Source organism: Cotesia glomerata, linkage group LG7 (genome assembly GCF_020080835.1).
Source record: "Cotesia glomerata isolate CgM1 linkage group LG7, MPM_Cglom_v2.3, whole genome shotgun sequence".
NCBI lineage: Eukaryota > Metazoa > Arthropoda > Insecta > Hymenoptera > Braconidae > Cotesia > Cotesia glomerata.
Genome location: NC_058164.1, coordinates 5,666,285 through 5,687,704, shown reverse-complemented (window position 1 = coordinate 5,687,704; position 21,420 = coordinate 5,666,285). Strand labels below are relative to the sequence as shown.

Here is a 21,420-nt window from a genome sequence, read left to right as displayed (position 1 = left end):
AATCTCGTACCATAATTATTTTCGAAAAAGTAATTTTTATAATGCACAAGAGTTCATAAAAACTTCAAAATAAATAAAAAAAAAAATCTTTTGATTCAATCCTTAATTAATGCAATTAATTACACTCTTATTTTTTGCTTCTGCTTCTTGGTATTCATATTTTTCAATGATAAAAAGAATAATTATGCTTTACAAAAAGGCATTTTATTAAAAAGTTATCCGGGTAATGGTTTATTCCCAGTGAATGCACTTGGTTAATCCATCAGCATATTTCGCTTTAAGCCACGTGGCAAAGGGTTGGCTCCCTTTTATCACTTTACGTCTATGAAAAAAAAAAATAATAATTATAATATTGTATGAAGTAGATACTGGAGCTAGCAGCGTGTACGCATATTTTTCTGTACTGAATGATGATGTGGTCAGCGTGAAGTTTTTCATTGCTGATCAAAGCGAATCTGCTTTACGGGGATTTTATTTATCCCCAGGTCTCGCTAATGGGCATAATGAGTCGACGCGAGGTACGTGTAAGGGATAACGAGCGCAATGGAGCATGTAACTTTCTACCCGAGTGCAATGATACATACCGCTACTATATACTAATAAATTTCTATATATATCCAAGTATAGGGTGATGACCTCGTTATTTTTATAATCTATGGAATAATTATCTCCAAGCTTTTTATTTTTATTTTTTTTTTCTTCATACAGTAAACTGCTTTAGGCGCGTTATATTTTATAATTATAAGTTATTAATTAATTTAACACTTCATAATTATAAAATTAGAAATTATTTTTATTTTTGAAGCAAAAGCTCGTATTTAAAAAAAAAAAAAATTATTAATAATGTAAATTTTTTTACTGTAAATAAAAATAGAATTCCTTGGATTCTATAGCGAAAAATCATATGTGGCAGTTTATGAAATAAAAGAAGTTTGTAAGAAAGTTATGAAATACGAACTGATGCCAAGATGTCCATAGGTCACCTCATAAATAATTTAATAGTATATTGCGCCGAGGGAAAAAAGTATAGCATTCATCGCGTATAAAATTGCCTATGAGCCGAAGGCAACAACCCGTCGCATTTTTTTTTTTTTTTTAATAGTATAGTATGCATACTATTACTATCTTTTTACAATATACAACTGGAAATTTGAATTCTCGACATATTTTTACGAAAGATTCTTCGAATATTGTTTCAAAGTTTGCCTATTATTGGTAACAGTAATAATAATAATAGTAATATGAAATAAAAGTAAATACAAACACTCTCATCATTTTTAAGTTATGAAAAATTTAGAATTGAGTGTATTTTTTGAATTTATGATGATAAGTATTCAGGCTGCATTCGAAAATATTCTATCTCTAGATATATAATTAAAAAATGACCTTGTATCTCGTGAACTATTAGCATTTTTAAAGATATAAGCTCATCCTGATGTTACATTCATCAAGAACTTTCATTTAAGTACCCACATCATTTTTCCATATATTTATATATATTATATATATATGTATATTTGAAAAATATATCAAAATGCATGTGGGTACTCAAATGAAAGCTCTTGATGAGTGTAACATCGGAATGAGCTTATATTTTTAAAAACGTCAATAGCTAAGAAAGTACAGTACAATTTAACAAAATTCATTATTTAAAAATGAAAAATTTTTCTAAACTTAAGTAAACTTTTATTTAGTATTAAAAATAATTTTATTTTATCAAAATTTTTTCTCTTAAATCAAATTAATTTGTTTTTGTCAAAATAAATTTAAAAAAAAGTACTTGATTAAAAATGAAAATTCTTTCTCTACAAATGAAGATCATCAAAGATCATTAAAAATGAACTACCCAAAATATTCGATAATTCAATCAAATTGATGGAAGATGAGATTAATCGATTATTCATGCGACTTATCATAAATGCGTGGTGCAAAGTCAATAATTATGATATGTGTTGTGGAGTCTCGAGTGGGAATTGGGAATGGTAGATGAATTTAGGCAGAGTAAATGCCCACGTGACATATCGAATAGGAACTGGAGCCTCGTTAGTGTGTTATGGTCGCGTGCGCTAGGGCCCTCAAACCTAATCCTGTATCCTACATCGTACTTTAGGAAGGAGGTAGTTTGCCAGCCAGGAATTCACTCTTGCCAGTTGGCACCACCGAACGCATGCATCAGCTTGCTGATGTCCGATAGTTTGCTGGTGAGCTGTACTGGATTCTGCTTCTATTCCAGTTTCTTTCTCCCTCAATCCGGCACCCTCAATCCATCTCTGTCCTGGCGCACTCGAACTAGTTCGATGATACTACTGTATGCCTACTGCCATTCCGTTCTATTCTGTAGCATGCTACTATTACTATCACTGTATGTAATATCGCCTCTAGACACTTATGCATTCATCACTTTGAGCATGATAATAACGAGCCACAGACGCAATTTGCCCTCACTTGCTTGCGTCGACGAGATACGTTTGTCACGTAAAATTGTACTCCGCCTCTGCCGACTAAACTTCCCAGCATACCTTCGTATTTTCCCAAATAGATATTCTATTCTGTACACCAATAATATTTTACTGCTTTAAGGTTGAAAATGTCCTCGATTTTTCATCCCAGATATTTATTTATTTACTTTAATTATTTGTTTGAATTATTTTTAACGGTTCGAATAAATTAATGTAAATATCCCCAGCAGATTTTTATTTTTTCGATTGTTTAAGTCGACTGGTGATATTTACCATGCGTATGTCTGCAGTTATTATATAAAAAAAACAAAAAAGTACATTCGCCGAATCATACAATATTTATATAAAAACATAATGTTTAAAATAAATATTTGGTTTGGAATTTTGGTACTTCTATTTGATGTATCTAAATGGTAAATAAATATTTACTTTTCGTCGATGATGTAAAATTTTTTTTTTTTTCTTTTGGAGATTGACCTGAATTACTGTGAAGGATATCAGATTTTTTACAAATAAAATCGTACTTTACTGGAACAAAAGAAGTCATTTTTATTTTAATTGTTTTTATTTAATATCAATAATATAAAAATTTATTTTATTTTAATGGGGATAAAATTGAGAATTTGAAGACCAAAGTAAACATAAATTATTGTAATTAATCCAATATTTATGTATTTTATTACTTTGTTTTGGGATTAATTATAAATTATGATAATTGATGTTTGCTTTTTATTATACTTAGATCATTTAATTACGTATTGAATAAAAAATAAAAATTTACACTGATCAAAAAATTAACTTGATTCAAAATAAAATTTTGAAGAAATTTTTTCACTTAAATAAATGAAAAAGTTCTTAAAGTAAAATTTTTTTAACTATAAATTTCTTAGAACAAGAATTTTTCTGATTCAAAAGTTTTTTCTAAATGATTTTGAATCAAATTTATTTTTTTATTAATTCATTATTATTTTGATCTTTAAATCATGAATTTTATCATCATTGTTTTTAAATTTAATTGCAATAAATATCAACTATAAATGAATTAATTTTAATAACAATTATTATAATAAAATATTTCAAAAAAAAATCCATATTTTTAAATTGAAAAATAAATTATCTAAAGCTCAATTTTTTACTCTTATTCTTCCATTAATATACAACATATATATGCCATATACTTTTTCAATAGCGAAAAAATGGGTTCTGATATTTGCTATTAAAATCTCATTAATATTCTGATAAATAAAAATTTTATTTTTAAAAATAAAAAGTAATAATTAAAATCAATCCAATTTTTTTCCAAGTTTTCAAAAAATTTTTTTAGTAATTATTATTATTATTATTAATCAGATGAATAAAATATAGCTAGTAACTCAAACTGATTATGATTGATGTACCTGTCATGGAGTATAGTATAAAATTTAAATGTACTAGTCGAAACACGTCTATCATGTACCCTTATGATTCTCGCGATCATACGGGCGTACAAAAGTATTTCTATTTCTTTTTTTCCCAACGAAGAATACAAACTGATACTCTTTACTCGCCGACATTTACAAAGGAACAAAAAGAATTATCAATTGAATTTTTTTTGTCTTTATATATATGTCTCCTGGAAACAATTGATGGATTTTATTTTCTGAAACAAAAACTCTGACCGGTAAAAAATGTACACGCCCTTATGGCATCTGCGGAGCGATACTCTTCAAAGTTATCACAGAGAAGAATTTTTTATCATTTTTTCTCGACAATTTGTTTCATTGTTTCCGATAATAGAACTGAAATGAAATAAAAGAAAAATCATTTTTAAAATCAATACATTTCTCTGATATAAATTTTTATTTTTTTACTTCAAGATACAATTACGGCGATTATTAAAAATTGTACACTAAAAAAAATAAATTTGATTTTTGAGAAAAAATTTTGAACCAAAAAAATCATTTTTAATTTATAATTAAGTAAAAAAATTCTTGAATTAAATAAAATTTGTTTAAACCAAGAAAAAATTTTCAGTTCAATTTTTTTTTTAAATTTAAAGCAGACAATTAAGCTTTTCAAAATTATTATTTTGGTTCAAGAATTAACTTAATATTTTTTTTAAAAGTTTAATTGTCAATTTTAAGTTAAAATAAAAATAAAAAACTTCAAAAGAAAATTTTATTTTATAATTTACTATTTAAAAAAAAACTCAATTATGAACCGGAAAATCCGTTGAACTGTTTTATTTATAAGAACTTTTGAGTCAACTAATTAACTCATCGAAATACAAGTCCGGAGTCTTGCAAAGACCAGAATAAATTACCGGAATAATTTTTTTTTTAATTTCTTGCAATTGCTAAGAAAAAAAAACAAAAAAATAGTTTTATAAATAAGATTATAAGTTAAGTCAATAAAAGTTTGTTAATTAGAGATAATTTATTATTGAAAAAGCAAAACTGATTACCGGTGTTTATCTTAAAGATTTAAATAATGAATCCGAGCTCATAAATTATTCCTCGAACCAGAAATCAAGTCAATAGAGTTTGTATTTTTATGCAATATTGGTTGATATTTTTTTTTGGTTTATAAATAATAATTTGCAGGAAATATTGAGAGCGAAAAGAGCAAGAGCTATGGACTCAGTAACAACCGGGCGAATAATTATGATGAGAAAAGATGAAAGAGATTGAAGAAGAATAATAATGAAAGCTAGAATTAAATATTAAACATTAAATCTTAAATCTTAAATAACAAACAATTATTCTTTGTGATGCAGTGCCCCGAGGAGTGTTGCAAGAGCAATTTGTCGGAGACATCGAGTCGGACGAGGTGGATCTTGTGCCGGAGTTTGACGAGGGCTTCGACCGGACCGACTTCAAGACCGAGTTCAGCCCAAGCCCAAATTTAGAAAATCCAGAACCGCCGCTCAGAAATAATAATGAAACGATCGATGCGACTACTGTCGACTCTACTTTGCCCCGTGCAAGGACAAACAATGACAGTAAGTTTTGTTATTTTATGTTATTAAGGTTTTGTTCCGTTGCTTGCTGTTGGATGGGTCTTTTAATTAGTTTTTTTTTTTTATTTATTTTGTTGCATGGGTTGACAATTTTTTTATTTATTTTAATATTTAGAGGAAAAATTTAGGGAGCAAATTTGGAAATTTGAACTTTGATAATTTTAAGTTTTTTATTTTCACGCAAGGTGATTTTATTTGAACCAAAATTATTCTAGTTTTTCGAAATAAAAAAATTTTTTTGAGTCAAAAAAATTATTCTACAAGGAAAAATTGTTTTCTATCTGCGAAATCGTTTGAATCTGTTGATTAGTACAAAAAATATCGCTTTCTCATTCGATAATCAAAAATGTATAAAACTTCTGAATCAAGAAATTTAATTTTAATAATTTTTAAGAAATTTTTAGAAAAATTATCTTTTTTTTTCTCACAAATTATTATAATTAACAGCTTCTTCTTAGCTGTAATAATTATAAAAATTCAAAAAAATAAAATTTTTATTTAATTTTAAAGCATTCTCTAGCAATTTCTGTAATTGCACGACTCATGATGCGAAGCATCAGAGAGTGCTTTACGATCGAAAAATTTTTTTCGCCTCATTTCGGCAATTATTTTCATTATTATAGTCTTGTTAGTTCACGGAATCAAGATATTTTGCATACTATTGTCAAGATAAAATAATGGAGATTAATTTGACACTTTTCAAAAATTGATTTAGTGCACCAGAAACGGAAAAAAACATCAAAATAGGTCAAAAAATTTTCCTGTCCGTCATGTATGAAACTCTGAAAACACTATAACTTGCGAAAAAATACATCAATTAAGTTAAATTTTTTTTTTTTAATTTCTTTAGGAGAATTGTAGGTCACCGAATATGAATAGATGGGTAATTCAGTGTCATTCATGTACAATTAACAAAATAAAAAGGTCAGAAGACTGTATATCTATATGTCGTAGTCTTTTCGCAAAATCCGTCATTTCATGAAATACCTAGGCACTTCCAGAAGCGTCGGCGTTTAGTGAAAAATATGTAAATTGCATTATCAGTCTAGGTATTTCATGAAATGACCACTTTGTGCTGGCATCTCGTGTTTAAAGCCAAGATACATAATCAGACGGATAGAACAGCTGGGTTTTTTATGTAATACGTTATACATTTTGTAACATTTATGTAACATTTTGACACGTTGAATAAAGAAAAAAAAATTAATAACATTTAAAAAAAAGGAAAGAATAAAGCAAATACAGATTAATTTGTAAAAAAATATAACGAATATTTTGGAAAACGACCGTATACTTCAGTTTACTTAAAAAAGGTAAATATTATGGGTAAAACCAATAACTTTCCGATTTTTGAAAATTTTCAATTTTCTTAGTGGGAAGTTAAAAATTAATAATATTAAATAATGGAAAGAAAAAAGGAAATAAAGATTTATTTCTATAAAAATATAACGAATGTTATGAAAAACAACCTAACAAACGACCGTATAATATTTACCTTTTTTAAGTAAACTGAAGTATACGGTCGTTTGTTAGATTGTTTTCCAAAATATTTGTTATATTTTTTTACAAATTAATCTGTATTTTCTTTTATTCTTTCCTTTTTTTTTTTAATGTTATTAATTTTTTTTTTCTTTATTCAACGTGCCAAGATGTATAATAAGTATTACATGAAGAGCCCAACTGTTCTATGCGTCTGATTATGTATCTTAGCTTTAAACACGAGATGCCGGCACAAAGTGGTCAATCCACGAAATACCTAGGCTGATAATGCAATTTAAATATTTTTCACTAAACGCCGACGCTTCTGGAAGTGCCTAGGTATTTCATGAAATGACGGATTTTGCGAAAAGACTACGACATATATATATATATATCCATGTAAAATTTACACACTGATAGAAGGATTTCTTAGCATTTAAGAAGATTTCTTTGTATTTAAGAAATCATTTCTTAAACATAATTTCTTAGCATTTAAAAAATATTACTGAGTATTTAAGAAATATTTCTTAGTATTTAAGAAATATTTCTTAAATACTAAGAAATCCTTCTATCTGTGTGCATTTTTTTTTTTTTTTTTTTTTTTTCGAAAATACCGATTTTTTATCATTAAAAAGCCAATTATTATATTTAAAATTTTTGAAAATAATTATATTTCGACTAATTACTAGTTAATGTCCGACTTTAATTGAACAGATACCAATAATTACTGGATTTTCCTTAATTCTTTATTAAAACGTATCTAAAGTGCCATATAAAAAACCATTATTAAAAAACAAAAGTATAAATTTATTGGACTGAGGTCACGATCCCTTCTTTCGGTCCCTCATTAAAATTATAAACAGTTTAAAAATCCGGCGAATCCTCCCTCGATATCAGTATCAAAAATTGTTCTCAAGATGAAGCTGACCTCCGCGTTTCTAGGTAAATGTCAATCATAATTGAAAATTTCTCCGGGAAATTATCCAAGTTATACGGTTAAAATTTCCCCAGATTTCAGCGGTGGTACTCGCGGTTTTATTTGTCGTAAAGCCCGCGGATTGTTGTCCACCTCCTCGACGTCAAGAGTTTGAACCGTCAGAGACGACAGACACTGAAATAAACTACACAGATGAACCTTACGAAGATGAAACCTGGAAAATGCAACGGAAAAGCTACAGAAAGAAGAAACACATTCATAAGCAGCTCAGCCAACATCATCATGTGATAACAGATAGCGAGGAACATGGTGTTGATGATTATCGCATTAATAAACCACTGAGGGAGTCTCACCGCTGGGTAGATCATAATGAAAGCAGTATTACTCACGAATATAAACAAAGTTGGGAATCTGCATTTTAATCGGAAAGAAATAATTTCGAAAAGTCAAAAAAAAAATAAAAAAAGACAAATTAATTCTTTGACTCAAAACATTAATTAGGAAACTGAAAATTATTTTGGTTCAAATATTTTTTTTTATTAAAAATTCAAGTTTTTGTAATAAAAGAAGTTTCAAACAAAAAAGTCAAAAATTACAGTTTCAAATAAAATTTTTATGAATAAAAATCGACATATTGATTTTTTACAGTTTTGAAATTTTATTTTTACGATAAAATTTTAAAATTCATGTTCAACATTTCAATAAAATCTTATTTTTAGCAAAATGCTTAATTTTTTGTTTAAATTTTAAACGTGCTCAAATTATTATCAGTTCAAATTTCCAAAAACTAAAATAAAAAATATATTATAAAACAGGCAACAAAAATATTTTTTCATTCCACCTTTTTAAATATATTTTTAGATTAATTAAAAAAAATTTTAATCGGACTCCAATAATAACTATCAACTAACACGCACTCACAAGTAATTATTTTAAATTCGGAATCAAATATTATATTTCCAATAAAATAAATCGCCAATAAAGTAAATAAAAGTTCTACCTCTGAATTTCCCTCACTAATTAATTGCTACAATAATTATTAACAATAATATTACAAAGTATTTTTAATAAAATTAAAAAATCAATCCCTATAACATCGTAAATTAATTGGCTTTGAAATCCATTATTCCACCTACGCTTCCTAAAAACAAACCAAAAATTAAAACACCGCGAAACTGGAATATTTGGCTCTTGATTAAAAAATGAAATTACTGGCAATTAATTAATATCTTCCATACGCGGTACGCTTTGGGCTTTTTGACTCTCAATTAAAACAATGCAAAATTAAAATCTGTTCGCTCGTTCCCGTCCAATCAAATCATCAATTCAACAATTAAAATAAAAATTTAAATGACCATTAATCAACAAAGTATCGAATATACAAAGCTTAATAAGTTAAAAAAAAAATCCCACGAGGACGCGGATTAAATTGGATTAAAAAGTTGTAATTTTCCCAAGTCAGCATCAAGATGACCTAAATTTTTTCTCTTAATTTTACCGGTTGATCGGTCACATTTGTCATACCACTAGTGAGTACTTATACGCTGTACTAATACATATACTAATACATATATTACGTATACACAGGAAATAAAAAATTAACTTGAATCAAGTAAATAATTTTGAAGAACTTGATCTTCTTGATTTGAGTAAAAAAATTCTTATACTAAGAAAATTTTATTGATTTAAGTAAATTTTACTTGATTAAAAAATTTTTCGTCTTGATTCAAGACAATAAATCTTTTCAAAATTATTTTCTTGGTACAAGAATTTTTTACTTGATTCAAGATAATTATTTTTTCTGTGTATACACTAATAGAAGGATTTGTTTATATTTAATAAGCTTTATTAACTGTTAATAAATGATTTTTTAACATCATAAGATTTAATAAATATTTATTAACAGTTAATAAATTATTTATTAAATAGGATTTATCAAATGTTAATAAGTATTTGTTAACAGTTAACAAATATTTAATAACAGTTAATAAATATTTATTAAATGTTAACAAATATTTATTTAAAATAAAAAGCAAAAATAGCAATTTTTTTCCGACACTTTTTATAATCCTATAGCTGGAATACATAATAATAATTAAATTAACTAAATAAATTAACTTTTTTAATATTTAAAAATATAAAAGATAATTATGAACTGTGATAGAATTTGGTATTTTACAATAAACGTTATTATAATATAATATAATTAACGCAAATAATTTATAAAGATGATTTTTGTTTATAAGCAATCTTTATATCATATGACATTCCAAGCAAAACAAGTTCATGAAAATGAAGTTAGCCGACATTTCAAAATTTTTAGAAATTTTTTATTAGAAAAATTTCAATTAAACAATTAAAAAAAAAATTTACATATAAAAAACCTAAAAAACTATAAGTGTAATTTTTTAGAAATATTTTTTTAGTTGTAATTTAATTAGTAAAAAAAATAAAAAATTTTTAGACGTCTGCCAACTTCAGTGTCATACAAATTCACTTAAAAAAATATTTATTAACTGTTAATAAATATTTGTTACCGATTAATAAATATTTATTAACTATTAATAAATGTACTTTCCTCCAAAATAAATACTTATTAAATGTTAAAAAATATTTATTAAAATTTAATAAATAAAATCATTGTCTTAAAAATAAATTAAATTATTAATAGTTGATAAATCCTTCTATCAGTGTAGTACTTGCATCTTTATCTAGTTGGGGGTGTAGATAGGGGAATGAGAAATGAGGAATGAACTGCTGCATGGTATATTTAACTCGGTCGGTAGGTAAAGAGCTTAACAGCCTTCTTGTCAACGGAAGTTAAGCAACCCTTAAACTGTTATTAATGTTACTGATAATCGATAAATAATAAATAATAAATGATAAATGATAAATGATAATTTGCACTGAGATAGCACTTTCCAAAAATTAAAACCGTGTAATTAACTTTTTTAAAAAAAAATAAGAAGGAAAAAAAAAATACAAGAAGATATCTTGGTAGTTGCAGAAGAGGATCTTGCGATGGTTGGCTATCTCAATGAATGGATTAATGCATACTCATTTATCACAAGTAAGTTGTTTATATAGATAACTAAGTTGCCAGATACATCAATGTGTCTGTATCAATATATTTAGTACATCTGTATGTGTTGTATCTATATCTATACATATATATAAATATAAGTATAGAATATAGATGGAACATACATTATTGATCGAGGAGTATTTTCGTATTTAAACGTTATCACCCGGACACATTTTAGTTATCTGCAAAATTGTTATCGACAGTATTTGTACGATTTATATTTGTGTAGTAGAACAGTATATCATAATTTATTAACTAAAAATATACCGGATGATATATTGATTAATGAATATGATGTTTATTGCTTGTGATTGCGTGCATGCTGTTTTTATTTGTAAACATTTGGTTTTGATATATGATCAATTTATTTTTGTTTTAATTTCGTTTTTCACTTATGTTTTTGCAAACTCACTTTGTATAATTACTTTTTACTTTTTTTTTTAGTACGTATGAATATGGTAGTTTAATTTAATTGTTTTTCGATAGAAATTTTATTGAAATCTATTTTTTTTTTTTTTTTTTTTTTTTTTTTTTTTTTTTTTTAATTTAGTTCGACGTAATTGATTTTGAAAACTTATTTTTTTACAATACTATTATTATTACTGAGTTCAAATTTTCGATAAATAATAATAATAACTAATAAATAGTAATAATAACAATTTATAAACTCAACAAAAAAATAAATGGGACTTTTTTTTTATTTTTTATCTTTATGGATACCCAAGTAATTTTACATGACTTTAATAATTTTATCGTAAGAATAAAATAAAATTTCAAAACTAAAGAATCAATATTACAATTTTTATTGATAAAAAATTTTATTTAAAACTGTAAATTTTGACTTTTTTGTTTGCAACTTCTTTTGTTATTGAAATTTTTTTGAAATTTTATTTATTTATCTGGTAAGGAATTATATCGAGATGTAAAAACACCTATGTATAGAACTAGTACAAAAAATAACAGTTTTATAATACATAGACTTTTTTACAAAATTTTTGTCGATAATACAATGCAAAGAGATAATAAGTACAAAAAGTAATAAATTTTTAGAGAAAGAAACACAAAATTATAAATAATTATTAGAAAAACTCGAATTTTTATTAAAAAAATTATTTGAACCAAATTAATTTTGATTTTCCTAATTAATGTTTTGAGTCAAAGAATTAATTTGTCTTTTTTTATTTTTTTTTTTTTTTGACTTTTCGAAATTATTTCTTTTCGTCTATTTTGCGGGTACCCACCTCTACCTAAGTACTTCTACCTCGGTTAGTAACAATGCTTTCGGTATGAGCTACCCAGCGGTGAGACTCCCTCCCCGGTTTATTAATGCGATAATCTTTAACATTATGATCATTGTGATCTATTGTCAATTCATTCTGACTGCTGGACTCATAATAGTGTTGATTTTTTTCAACGTCTGTCTCGCATTTTCCAGGTTCCATCTTCGTAATTATCAATTGCACGCCTCATAGCGCGAAGCGCGTGAGGTTGTGCTTTATACTCAACTCGTCAAGGTCAAGCAATTTTGTGATCTTTAAATGTCTCTATCACAACCATATTACACTTATACAATAATATAAGTAGATGTACACCGAGAAAACACTTAAATTAAACCATCTTTTACTTTCTAAAATCATTTCATATAGCTATTTTGAAAAAAAAAACGTTTTGAAAAAAATTTTACGTGAACGTCCGGATGTCACCCCATTTTGGATGTACCAACGATTACTCCCGAACAAATTGATATTTCAAGACCGGACTTTTTTTATTAGTTTTAGAATGCGATGAACTGGGTCCGTATTTCATATCAGTAGCCTAGTTTACGTATTTTTTTTTTAAATTGAATTTTTATTAAAATTCATTACGATACAATCGTGCAAAGACAAACAAATTTTTCTTATTTGTCACGTGAAAACTATGGCGCCACTTGATCAAGCTAGATTTTTTTAGACTGCGTGCGCATATGACAAAAAAAAAGGGCGCTGATATTTAAAAAAAAAAAAATACTCTGTAAGAAATTACTTAATTATAATTTTTTTTTTTTTAATCAATTACACAATTTTTTTTTCTTAAAAAAGGATGAGCGTTATGAGGCGTGCACTTTTGGATTTTCCAAACTTTTCTTCTTTTTTCGAACTTATATACTACAACCTCTCTCTTTGAACAAGAATTCGCGGGTTTTATGACAAGTAAAACCGCGAGTACTGTCGCTGAAATTTGTGAAAATTTTAACAGTCTAACTTGAATAATTTTCTTGAGAAATTTTCAATTGTGATTGACACTTACCAGAAATACGGAGGTCAGCTTTATCTTGCGAACAATTTTTGATACTGATATCGAAGGAGGATTCGCCAGATTTTTATACTGTTGATAATTTTAATGAGGGATCAAAAGATATCAAAAGAAGGGATGGCGACGTCAGTCCAATAAATTTATACTTTTGTTTTTAATAATGGTTTTTTAGATGGCCTGTGCCGTCACACCGAGTTTTATCGAAATTATTATCAGCATTTTAGATTTATTTTAACAAATGATTTCGTTGAAAAATACAGTAATTATTGATATCAGCTTAATTAAAGTCGAAAACTCGAACAGTAGCCAGTAATTAGTCGACAGAATACTCAATTAAATTAACGGGTTTTTAATTAATTTATTAAATTAATAATGATAATTATTTTTGGAAAAATTTTTCATTTTGCGGTCCATATTAAAACATGATTATTATTATTATAAATTGCAAAAAAATTTTTTACTTAAATTTTATTATTTTTTACATAATCATAAAATTTTTCTAAAAAAACTTATTAATAAATTTGTAAATATTTTGAATAATTAATTTAAATAATATAAATTCACCAGAAAGAAAGAAATAATTAAAAAAACATTCTAATTAAGAACTTGTAAAATTTTTCTTAGTAATTAAAATCTTAGAATAAAATAAAATTACCAAAACTGTAAAAAATCAATATATCGATTTTTATTCATAAAAATTTTATTTGAAACTGTAATTTTTCACTTTTTTATTTAGAACTCTTTTTATTACAAAAACTTTAATTTTTGTTGAAAAAATATTTGAACCAAAATGATTTTTAGTTTCTTAATTAATTTTTTGAGTCAAAAAATTAATTTTTTTTTCGATTTTTCAAAATTATTTCTTTCTGATTAAAATGCAGGTTTCCAAGTTCGTTTAAAATCGTGAGTAACAGTGTTTTCATCAGTATTTATCCAGCGGTGAGACTCCCTTCCCGGTTTATTAATGCGATAATCTTCAACACGATTTTTTTCGTAATCTATAATCTTATGATAATGGCTGTCGATGGGCTGAAAAGTGTTCTCCTGTCTGCGAATGGTTGTCCGTTCCATTTTCCAGGTGTCATCTTCGTAAGGTTCATCTATGTTTGTTACTACAAGTTATGTCCACCAGTGTGTTCCAGTTTTTACTCTTGACGGAGTGGACAAGAATCCGCGGGCTTCACGACAATTAAAACCGCGAGTACTGCCGCTGAAATCTGGGAAAGTTTTAACAGTCTAACTTGAATAATTTCCTTGAGAAATTTTCAATTATGATTGACACTTACCAGAAATGCGGAGGTCAGCTTTATCTTATTAACAATCTTTGATACTGATATCGAAGAAGAATACACAGTAAACAATTTTTCGTCATTGTGTAAAGTGTAAAAATGTTTGTGTAGAATTTAACATTTTAGTATGTTTATTCAACACAGATTGTGTAAAAAAAGTCATCAACACATATTTTTGTGTTAAATTTGATGAAAAATTTTTTACTGTGTACGCCGGATTTTTATACTGTTGATAATGATTGTTCTAATCAGGTCTAAATTCTTCTATAATTAAATAAAAATCAGGATGTTGAAGATCAAAATGTTGTTATGTTTTTTTTTTTTTTTTTTATTTCATTTATTTTAATGTTTATTTGAATGTTAAAATAAATGAAATAAAAAAAAAACATAACACCATTTTGGTCTACAACATCCTGATTTTTATTTAATTACTGTTGATAATTTTAATGAGGGATCAAAAGAAGGGATGGCGACGTCAGTCCAATAAATTTACGATTGTTTTTTAATAACAGTTTTTTAGATCACCTAAAGTTTCACCAAAATTATTATCAGCATTTTAGATTCGTATTAACAAAAAATTTAGTTGAAAAATACAGTAATTATTGGTATCTGCTTAATTGAAGTCAATAACTCGGCCAGTAATTAGTCGACAAAATGCTTGATTGATTTAACTGGCTTTTAATTAATCTATTAAATTAATAATGATAATTATTTTGGGAAAAATTTTTAATATTGCGGACCACAATATTATAACCCATAAAAATATTATTATTATTATTATTATTATTATTATTTTATTAATTTTTAAATACTTAAAAAATTATAAAATTTTTCTAAAAAAACTTATTAATAAATTTGTAAATATTAAAAAAAAAATTAATTTAATTAATATAAATTGACCAGAAAGAAAGAAATAATTTAAAAAAATTCTAATTAATAACTTGTAAAATTTTTCTTTAGTAATTAAAATGAATCTTAGACTATGAATAGAAGGAATATGAAAAGATTTTCAATTAATTAAAAATTTTCCGAGTTATTGAAGATAAATTCAGTGAATAACAAACGAAATTTTATTCCCAAAGTTTATCCTTTGTTCATAAAAGTAATAATTGAGATTATGACAATTAATAATTATCGGAAAAAGTGTATAACTTTGGTCATTAAAAAGTGCAATAAAGTACATATTGAAATAAAAATGAATAAAAAAAAAAGTGGCGAGCTTTTAAAGTATACTGAAATGTAAAACTTGTGTATTTTGTCAGGAAATCAAGAAAAGTTTTACCTCTACATAATAGTGTCGGTAGCGGGTGGAGTGATGCTGTTCCTAGGCCTTGTTATCGGACGACTGCTAATTAGCCGGCATCGAGCTAAGCGGGACACTAAATTTCAGGAGAATAACGAAACTTTGCCGAATGGGTTCAATGATGAAATTTCCGAGATCGACGCGGATATCGATCTCTCCACCCCCGTCCCAGTTCCGATGCCCGAGACCAGGTAAATTCTTGTCGTTCTCTAAACCTATAAATATTATCTTATACTCTATTCTACTCTATCTTATTCAGTTCGCTTAAATTCTATTCTACCGAGACAAGACAATACAATACAATAATCTCTGCTGATCCTCGGCATTCCCGTCGAGGATTCTTCCTAGTAATTGAGAAAATCCGAATTCAAATCTTTATATTTTTAATTACAAATTCTTTCAATTTTCATTTTGATTAATGAATTTTCAATTCCAAGAATTTTATTCAAGAATTCAAATTATAAAATCTCTGATTTTTTTTTGCAAATTATAAATTATAATTATTCATTTTGATTTAATGTAATCCCATTAGACTTAAGTAGATCTACTTTTCTTAAACATTAATCTTCGGAGATATTTTCTCGCGGAAATTGTGTTAGATTAAAAAATGTTCCGTTAATGGAAGTTTTCTTTTTATTTTTCTTTTTTAATAAATAATTAGTTTCAAAATAAACTTGTTTTTTTGAATTGAATTTTCATCTTAATCTAGTTATTCAAATTGACTAACACACCATTCAAAATTTCATGCTCATAGTTACAGGATCCATTATTTTGATGATAATATTATATTTTCATCAGTACAATTGATTGAGCTAGTGCTGTAGATATTAAACGTGTCAAATGTCAAGGGCCAAATTTCAATTACAAGTCTCGCTTGATTAACGCAGTAAACTTACTCATGCAAAATCGCGTTAGATGAAGTGATAGACATATTCCCTGACAAGTTTTCATTAATTGAAAATATTACACACTCTGATTTTCTACTTTCAATTACCTTTTATCTTGTGAACTATTGACATTTTTAAAGATATAAGCTCATCCTGATGTTACAATCATCAAGACCTTTCATTTAAGTACCCACATAAATTTTTCATAAATTTATATATATTATATATATGTGTATATGAAAAATATATCAAAACGCATGTGGGTACTCAAATGAAAGCTCTTGATGAGTATAATATCGGGATGAGCTTATATCTTTAAAAATATCAATAATTAAAAACTGACATTGTTATCTTGTCAAATAATGATATTTTTATAGATATAAGCTCACCCTGATGTTACACTCATCGAGACCTTTCATTTGAGTACCCACATTAATTTTTCATATATTTATATATATAATATATATGTATGTATGAAAAATATATGAAAATGCATGTGGGTACTTAAATGAAAGCTCTTGATGAGTATAACATCGGGATGAGCTTATATCTTTAGAAACGCTAATAGTTAAGAAAGTACTGTGCAATTTAACATATATCTTGTGGATTATTGACATTTTTAAAGATAGAAGCTCACTCCAACATTACAGTCATCGAGACCTTTCATTTGAGTACCCACATCAATTTTTCATATATTTATATATATAATATATATGTATGTATGAAAAATATATGAAAATTCATGTGGGTACTTAAATGAAAGCTCTTGATGAGTATAACATCGGGATGAGCTTATATCTTTAGAAACGCCAATAGTTAAGAAAGTACTGTGCAATTTAACATATATCTTGTGGATTATTGACATTTTTAAAGATAGAAGCTCACTCCAACATTACAGTCATCGAGACCTTTCATTTGAGTACCCACATCAATTTTTCATATATTTATGTATATTATATATATGTATATATGAAAAATATATCAAAATGCATGTGGGTACTCAAATGAAAGCTCTTGATGAGTGTAACATCGGGATGAGCTTATATCTTTAAAAAGGTCAATAGTTAAGAAAGTACAGTGCAATTTAACACAAGTCATTATTTAATATACCAAGTTTTTTTAATTTTATGCAGTAATTCTACATTTAAAAAATGATTAGTCATAAATCTAGCGTTTAAACAAGATATTTTTTCTATTTTAAAGCTGGCAATACGGGAAATGACGTACATAGATGTCGCATAAATAAGCGCGTAATTTAAAATGTAATAGTTCGTAATCTCTTTAAAAATTCTTTTATTTCTTCTCTTTATTTTAAATCTAAAAAACAACAAGTAATAATAAGTTGTTTACAAAATAAGCAATTGCAATAAATAGTAACAATAAAATCTTTTCCAGAATACCAGAAACACAACTAGCAGAACGATTACACGGTACAGAGCGTTATTACACTGATTCCCGAATGCCATTACCGATGATGGTCACCAGTGGAGTTGGCGTGGGAGGACTGGGAGTGGGTGGTGGTCCAGTGGGCGGAATGGGCGGCGTAGGAGTGGGGGTAGGAGGAGGAATGAATTGTGGAGTCGGGGTACCGATGCACCACCAAATGCCGATCCACCACCCGGGGGTGCGCGTCGATCTCGGGAATCACATGATCGGCGCGGACAGCCTCCACACTATTTTATCGACCGAAAACCTCCGAAATATACCGACGAACAAAAGCTACTATTACGGCTGACAAGAAGACGGGGATGTCCCTCTCCAGCACCAGGGGCGTCCCCTCTCGCTTAGCCACGTACACCAATTCAGTACGAGAAAGTATTGTTTTTAAAGTTTAATATTTAAAATTATTATTATTATTATTAATAATTAATATAGTAATAATAACTGATACATTATTGACTAATAAATGGACTTTTATTTTTATCTTACAAACACAAGAGCACCTGGTTATGAGACAGTGTAAATATTTGCAAGTATGCGTGTCTGATTTATGTCCAATTATAAATTATTATCATTAATTATTAATGATCTGTATAAAAAATATTGTAACTTGCGATGTTATATATTTCAATGTATTGTCTATTGCTACTTATAATTAATTAAAAAAAAATTATTGTAAGACCGACAATATTTATTTATAAATAATACTTATATTAATTCAAGTAACTTTGCCCTTTAATAATTTTAAAATAAGCATGCAATCATTTGATTCACGTCCAACTTTTTTTTATATTTTTAATAAATCGATTTTAAGGTAAATGATAAAAATTATTAATAAATTATTATGTTTGCAGTTTTGATCAATAAGCAATTAAATAAATTTTTTTTTAATATAATTTATCATATTTTTAATCAATAAAATTTTAAATATAAAAAATTTATTTAAAATTAATTTTTTTTTTAATTAAAAAAATTATTTTTTTTTTAAATAAAAAAATTATTTTTTTTTTAAATAAAAAAAATTTTTTTTTTTAATAAAAAAATTGTTTTTTTTTTAAATAAAAAAAAAATATTCACATCACTATTATTTAAAAAAAATATTATATTATTGAAAAAAAATATAAATGATAAAAATTATTAATTATTAATAAATTTAATAAGCAATTAAATAAATTTTTTTATCAATATAATTTATCATATTTTTAATCATTAAAATTTTAATTATAAAAAATTTATTTAAAATTAATTTTTTTTTTAATTAAAAAATTTTTTTTTTTAAATAAAAAAATTGTTTTTTTTTTTAAATTTACATTATTATTTAAAAAAAAATATTGTCGTTCTCAGTAAAAAAATGTTTAATTAAATTGTATTATATTATGAATGAGTCAGATGAAGGATTAATCAGGGTAGTTGGAAAAATAATAAATAAAAAGGTATCGATCTATATGACTGTACATTTACTGCCAAAGATTTTTTTATGCCTAAGAACGACTGTACAGAAAGGCTTCTTGATCATGTAAATGTAAAGTGAGTTTGTAAATAAAATATGTAATGTATAATTATTTAAGTTCAAGTTGTAATGAGAATGTATGACACTTGTCGAATACTGCCGTAGATTATTCAATTTTTATTTCTTTTTAATTTTAATTACTAAGTAATATTAATTAAGTTAAAATAAAAGTTTACAATCCGAGATTTTGAATTTAAATTGAAGAGGTTTCGTAAATTTTTAATACTTAATTTTATATGTACTTATCCTTTAATAGCTAAAAAAATTAGAACAAGGAATAAGAATATTTAATAATTAATTTATAACAGGAACTTCGTTTAGATCTAAATTATTTTATTTATAATTAACATTAATTTAATGGAGTAATATTTGAAAATAATAAGCTGCTTATTTTTGTTGATAAAAAGATTTTCAGATTATAATTATAAAAAAAAAAATATTTCATACATGACTGACGCAAAATGCACTGTGACCAAAATCAGGATGTACATTAACATTTTTAAATTCACTATTATCATTTTTATGTGAAAGAAAACATAATGTGCTCATATTTATTCAGTTGCAAAGCAGCTTACCGAATTACTTGCGGCCATTAGCGGCCGAACCTTGGATTGTACATTTTGCTTTTATATATTTAATCACTTTCATTCTACTACTACTGTATTAAAGAAGTATTATCTGCGGAGTGCCTGATACTTTGACGGTGTGACAAGAATTATATTATTTTAGAAATTAGAAATTAAGGGGGAACACCACTGTGACAATTGAAAAAAAGAGGTGATTTTCGGGAATTTTTTTGACAGGGAAAATAAAGGAATTTGAGGATCGGATTTTTTTTATTTTATTAAGGGTACATTAAAAATTATTACCCTAAATTTTTATAAAAAAGTATTTAATTATTACAAAGTTATTAACAATCTCGTAGAGCACTAGAAAAAATCTCCCCCTCCATGGTCGGTTCGATAACTCAAAAACGGATCATCTGAAAATAAAAACCCAAATTGCTTTTTAATCCGTAAGGACATAGTTATCGTCGGACGTACAGAATTTTGAAAATTTTAATTTTCAAAAAAAATGGCGACTGATTGAAAATTTTCTCACTATTCTTACTGTTTTTTATTTGTTTTAACCCGGCTAAAAAAATCTTTAAAATAAATTATTTAAAAATTTAGGCTAATAATCTTTAATGTACCCTTAATAAAATAAAAAAAATCCGATCCCCAAATACCTTTATTTTCCCTGTCAAAAAAATTCCCGAAAATCACCTCTTTTTTTCGATCGTCACAGTTGTGTTCCCCCTTAATCAATAATAAAAAAAAAGTTTTTTTTTTCTCTGAAAAAATTCAGTGAATTTGTAGATAACTAACTCAGAAATTGAGGTTGCATTTTTTTTATCAATTCAATTTTAGTTGACGAAAAATCTCGAATATTTGAGTTAGTTACTGAGTTTTAAATAAAAAAAAAAAAAAAATGATCAATTGTACCGACTATTTGAAACTAGTCGACCGTTTTTCGTTGTTGAATTCAATACAATTTTTTTTTTTAATCTTTTGAATATTATACATAGAAAAAATCAAAGCTTCACTTTTTATTTCCAAAAAAATTTTTTTTTTAATTAAAAGTTTTAATAAAAAAAAAATTTAGTGACCCATTTTACCCCGCTTTGTATTTATAAGCAAAAATTAATTTTTTTTTAATACTAAAAATTATAAATAAATATTTAGTTATATTTTTGTTATAT

The 21,420-nt window shown here is 26.1% G+C and overlaps 1 protein-coding gene and 1 long non-coding RNA gene across 6 annotated transcripts in view; one reads left to right on the top strand and one right to left on the bottom strand.

The window, feature by feature from the left end:
• LOC123269266 (protein eva-1) overlaps positions 1-18,923 on the top strand; it is a 72,338-nt gene extending 53,415 nt beyond the window's left edge. For 2 of the 5 annotated variants that reach the window (XM_044734862.1, XM_044734861.1), the window contains exons 7-10: positions 5,215-5,439; positions 10,875-10,943; positions 15,802-16,033; positions 18,125-18,922. In XM_044734862.1, coding sequence (XP_044590797.1) covers positions 5,215-5,439; positions 10,875-10,943; positions 15,802-16,033; positions 18,125-18,464 — 866 coding nt within the window. In that variant the 3' untranslated portion in view covers positions 18,465-18,922. Of the gene's footprint in view, positions 1-5,214; positions 5,440-10,874; positions 10,944-15,801; positions 16,034-17,932; positions 17,992-18,124 lie in introns of those variants that run through there. The other 3 variants (XM_044734863.1, XM_044734865.1, XM_044734864.1) reach the window with 3 other exon arrangements.
• On the bottom strand, positions 14,095-14,595 carry LOC123269268. Its single transcript, XR_006510368.1, has 2 exons — positions 14,537-14,595; positions 14,095-14,467 (listed from the first exon to the last, which is right to left on the bottom strand). It is a non-coding gene; the product is annotated as an uncharacterized LOC123269268 (long non-coding RNA).
• Positions 18,924-21,420: the final 2,497 nt, after the last annotated feature.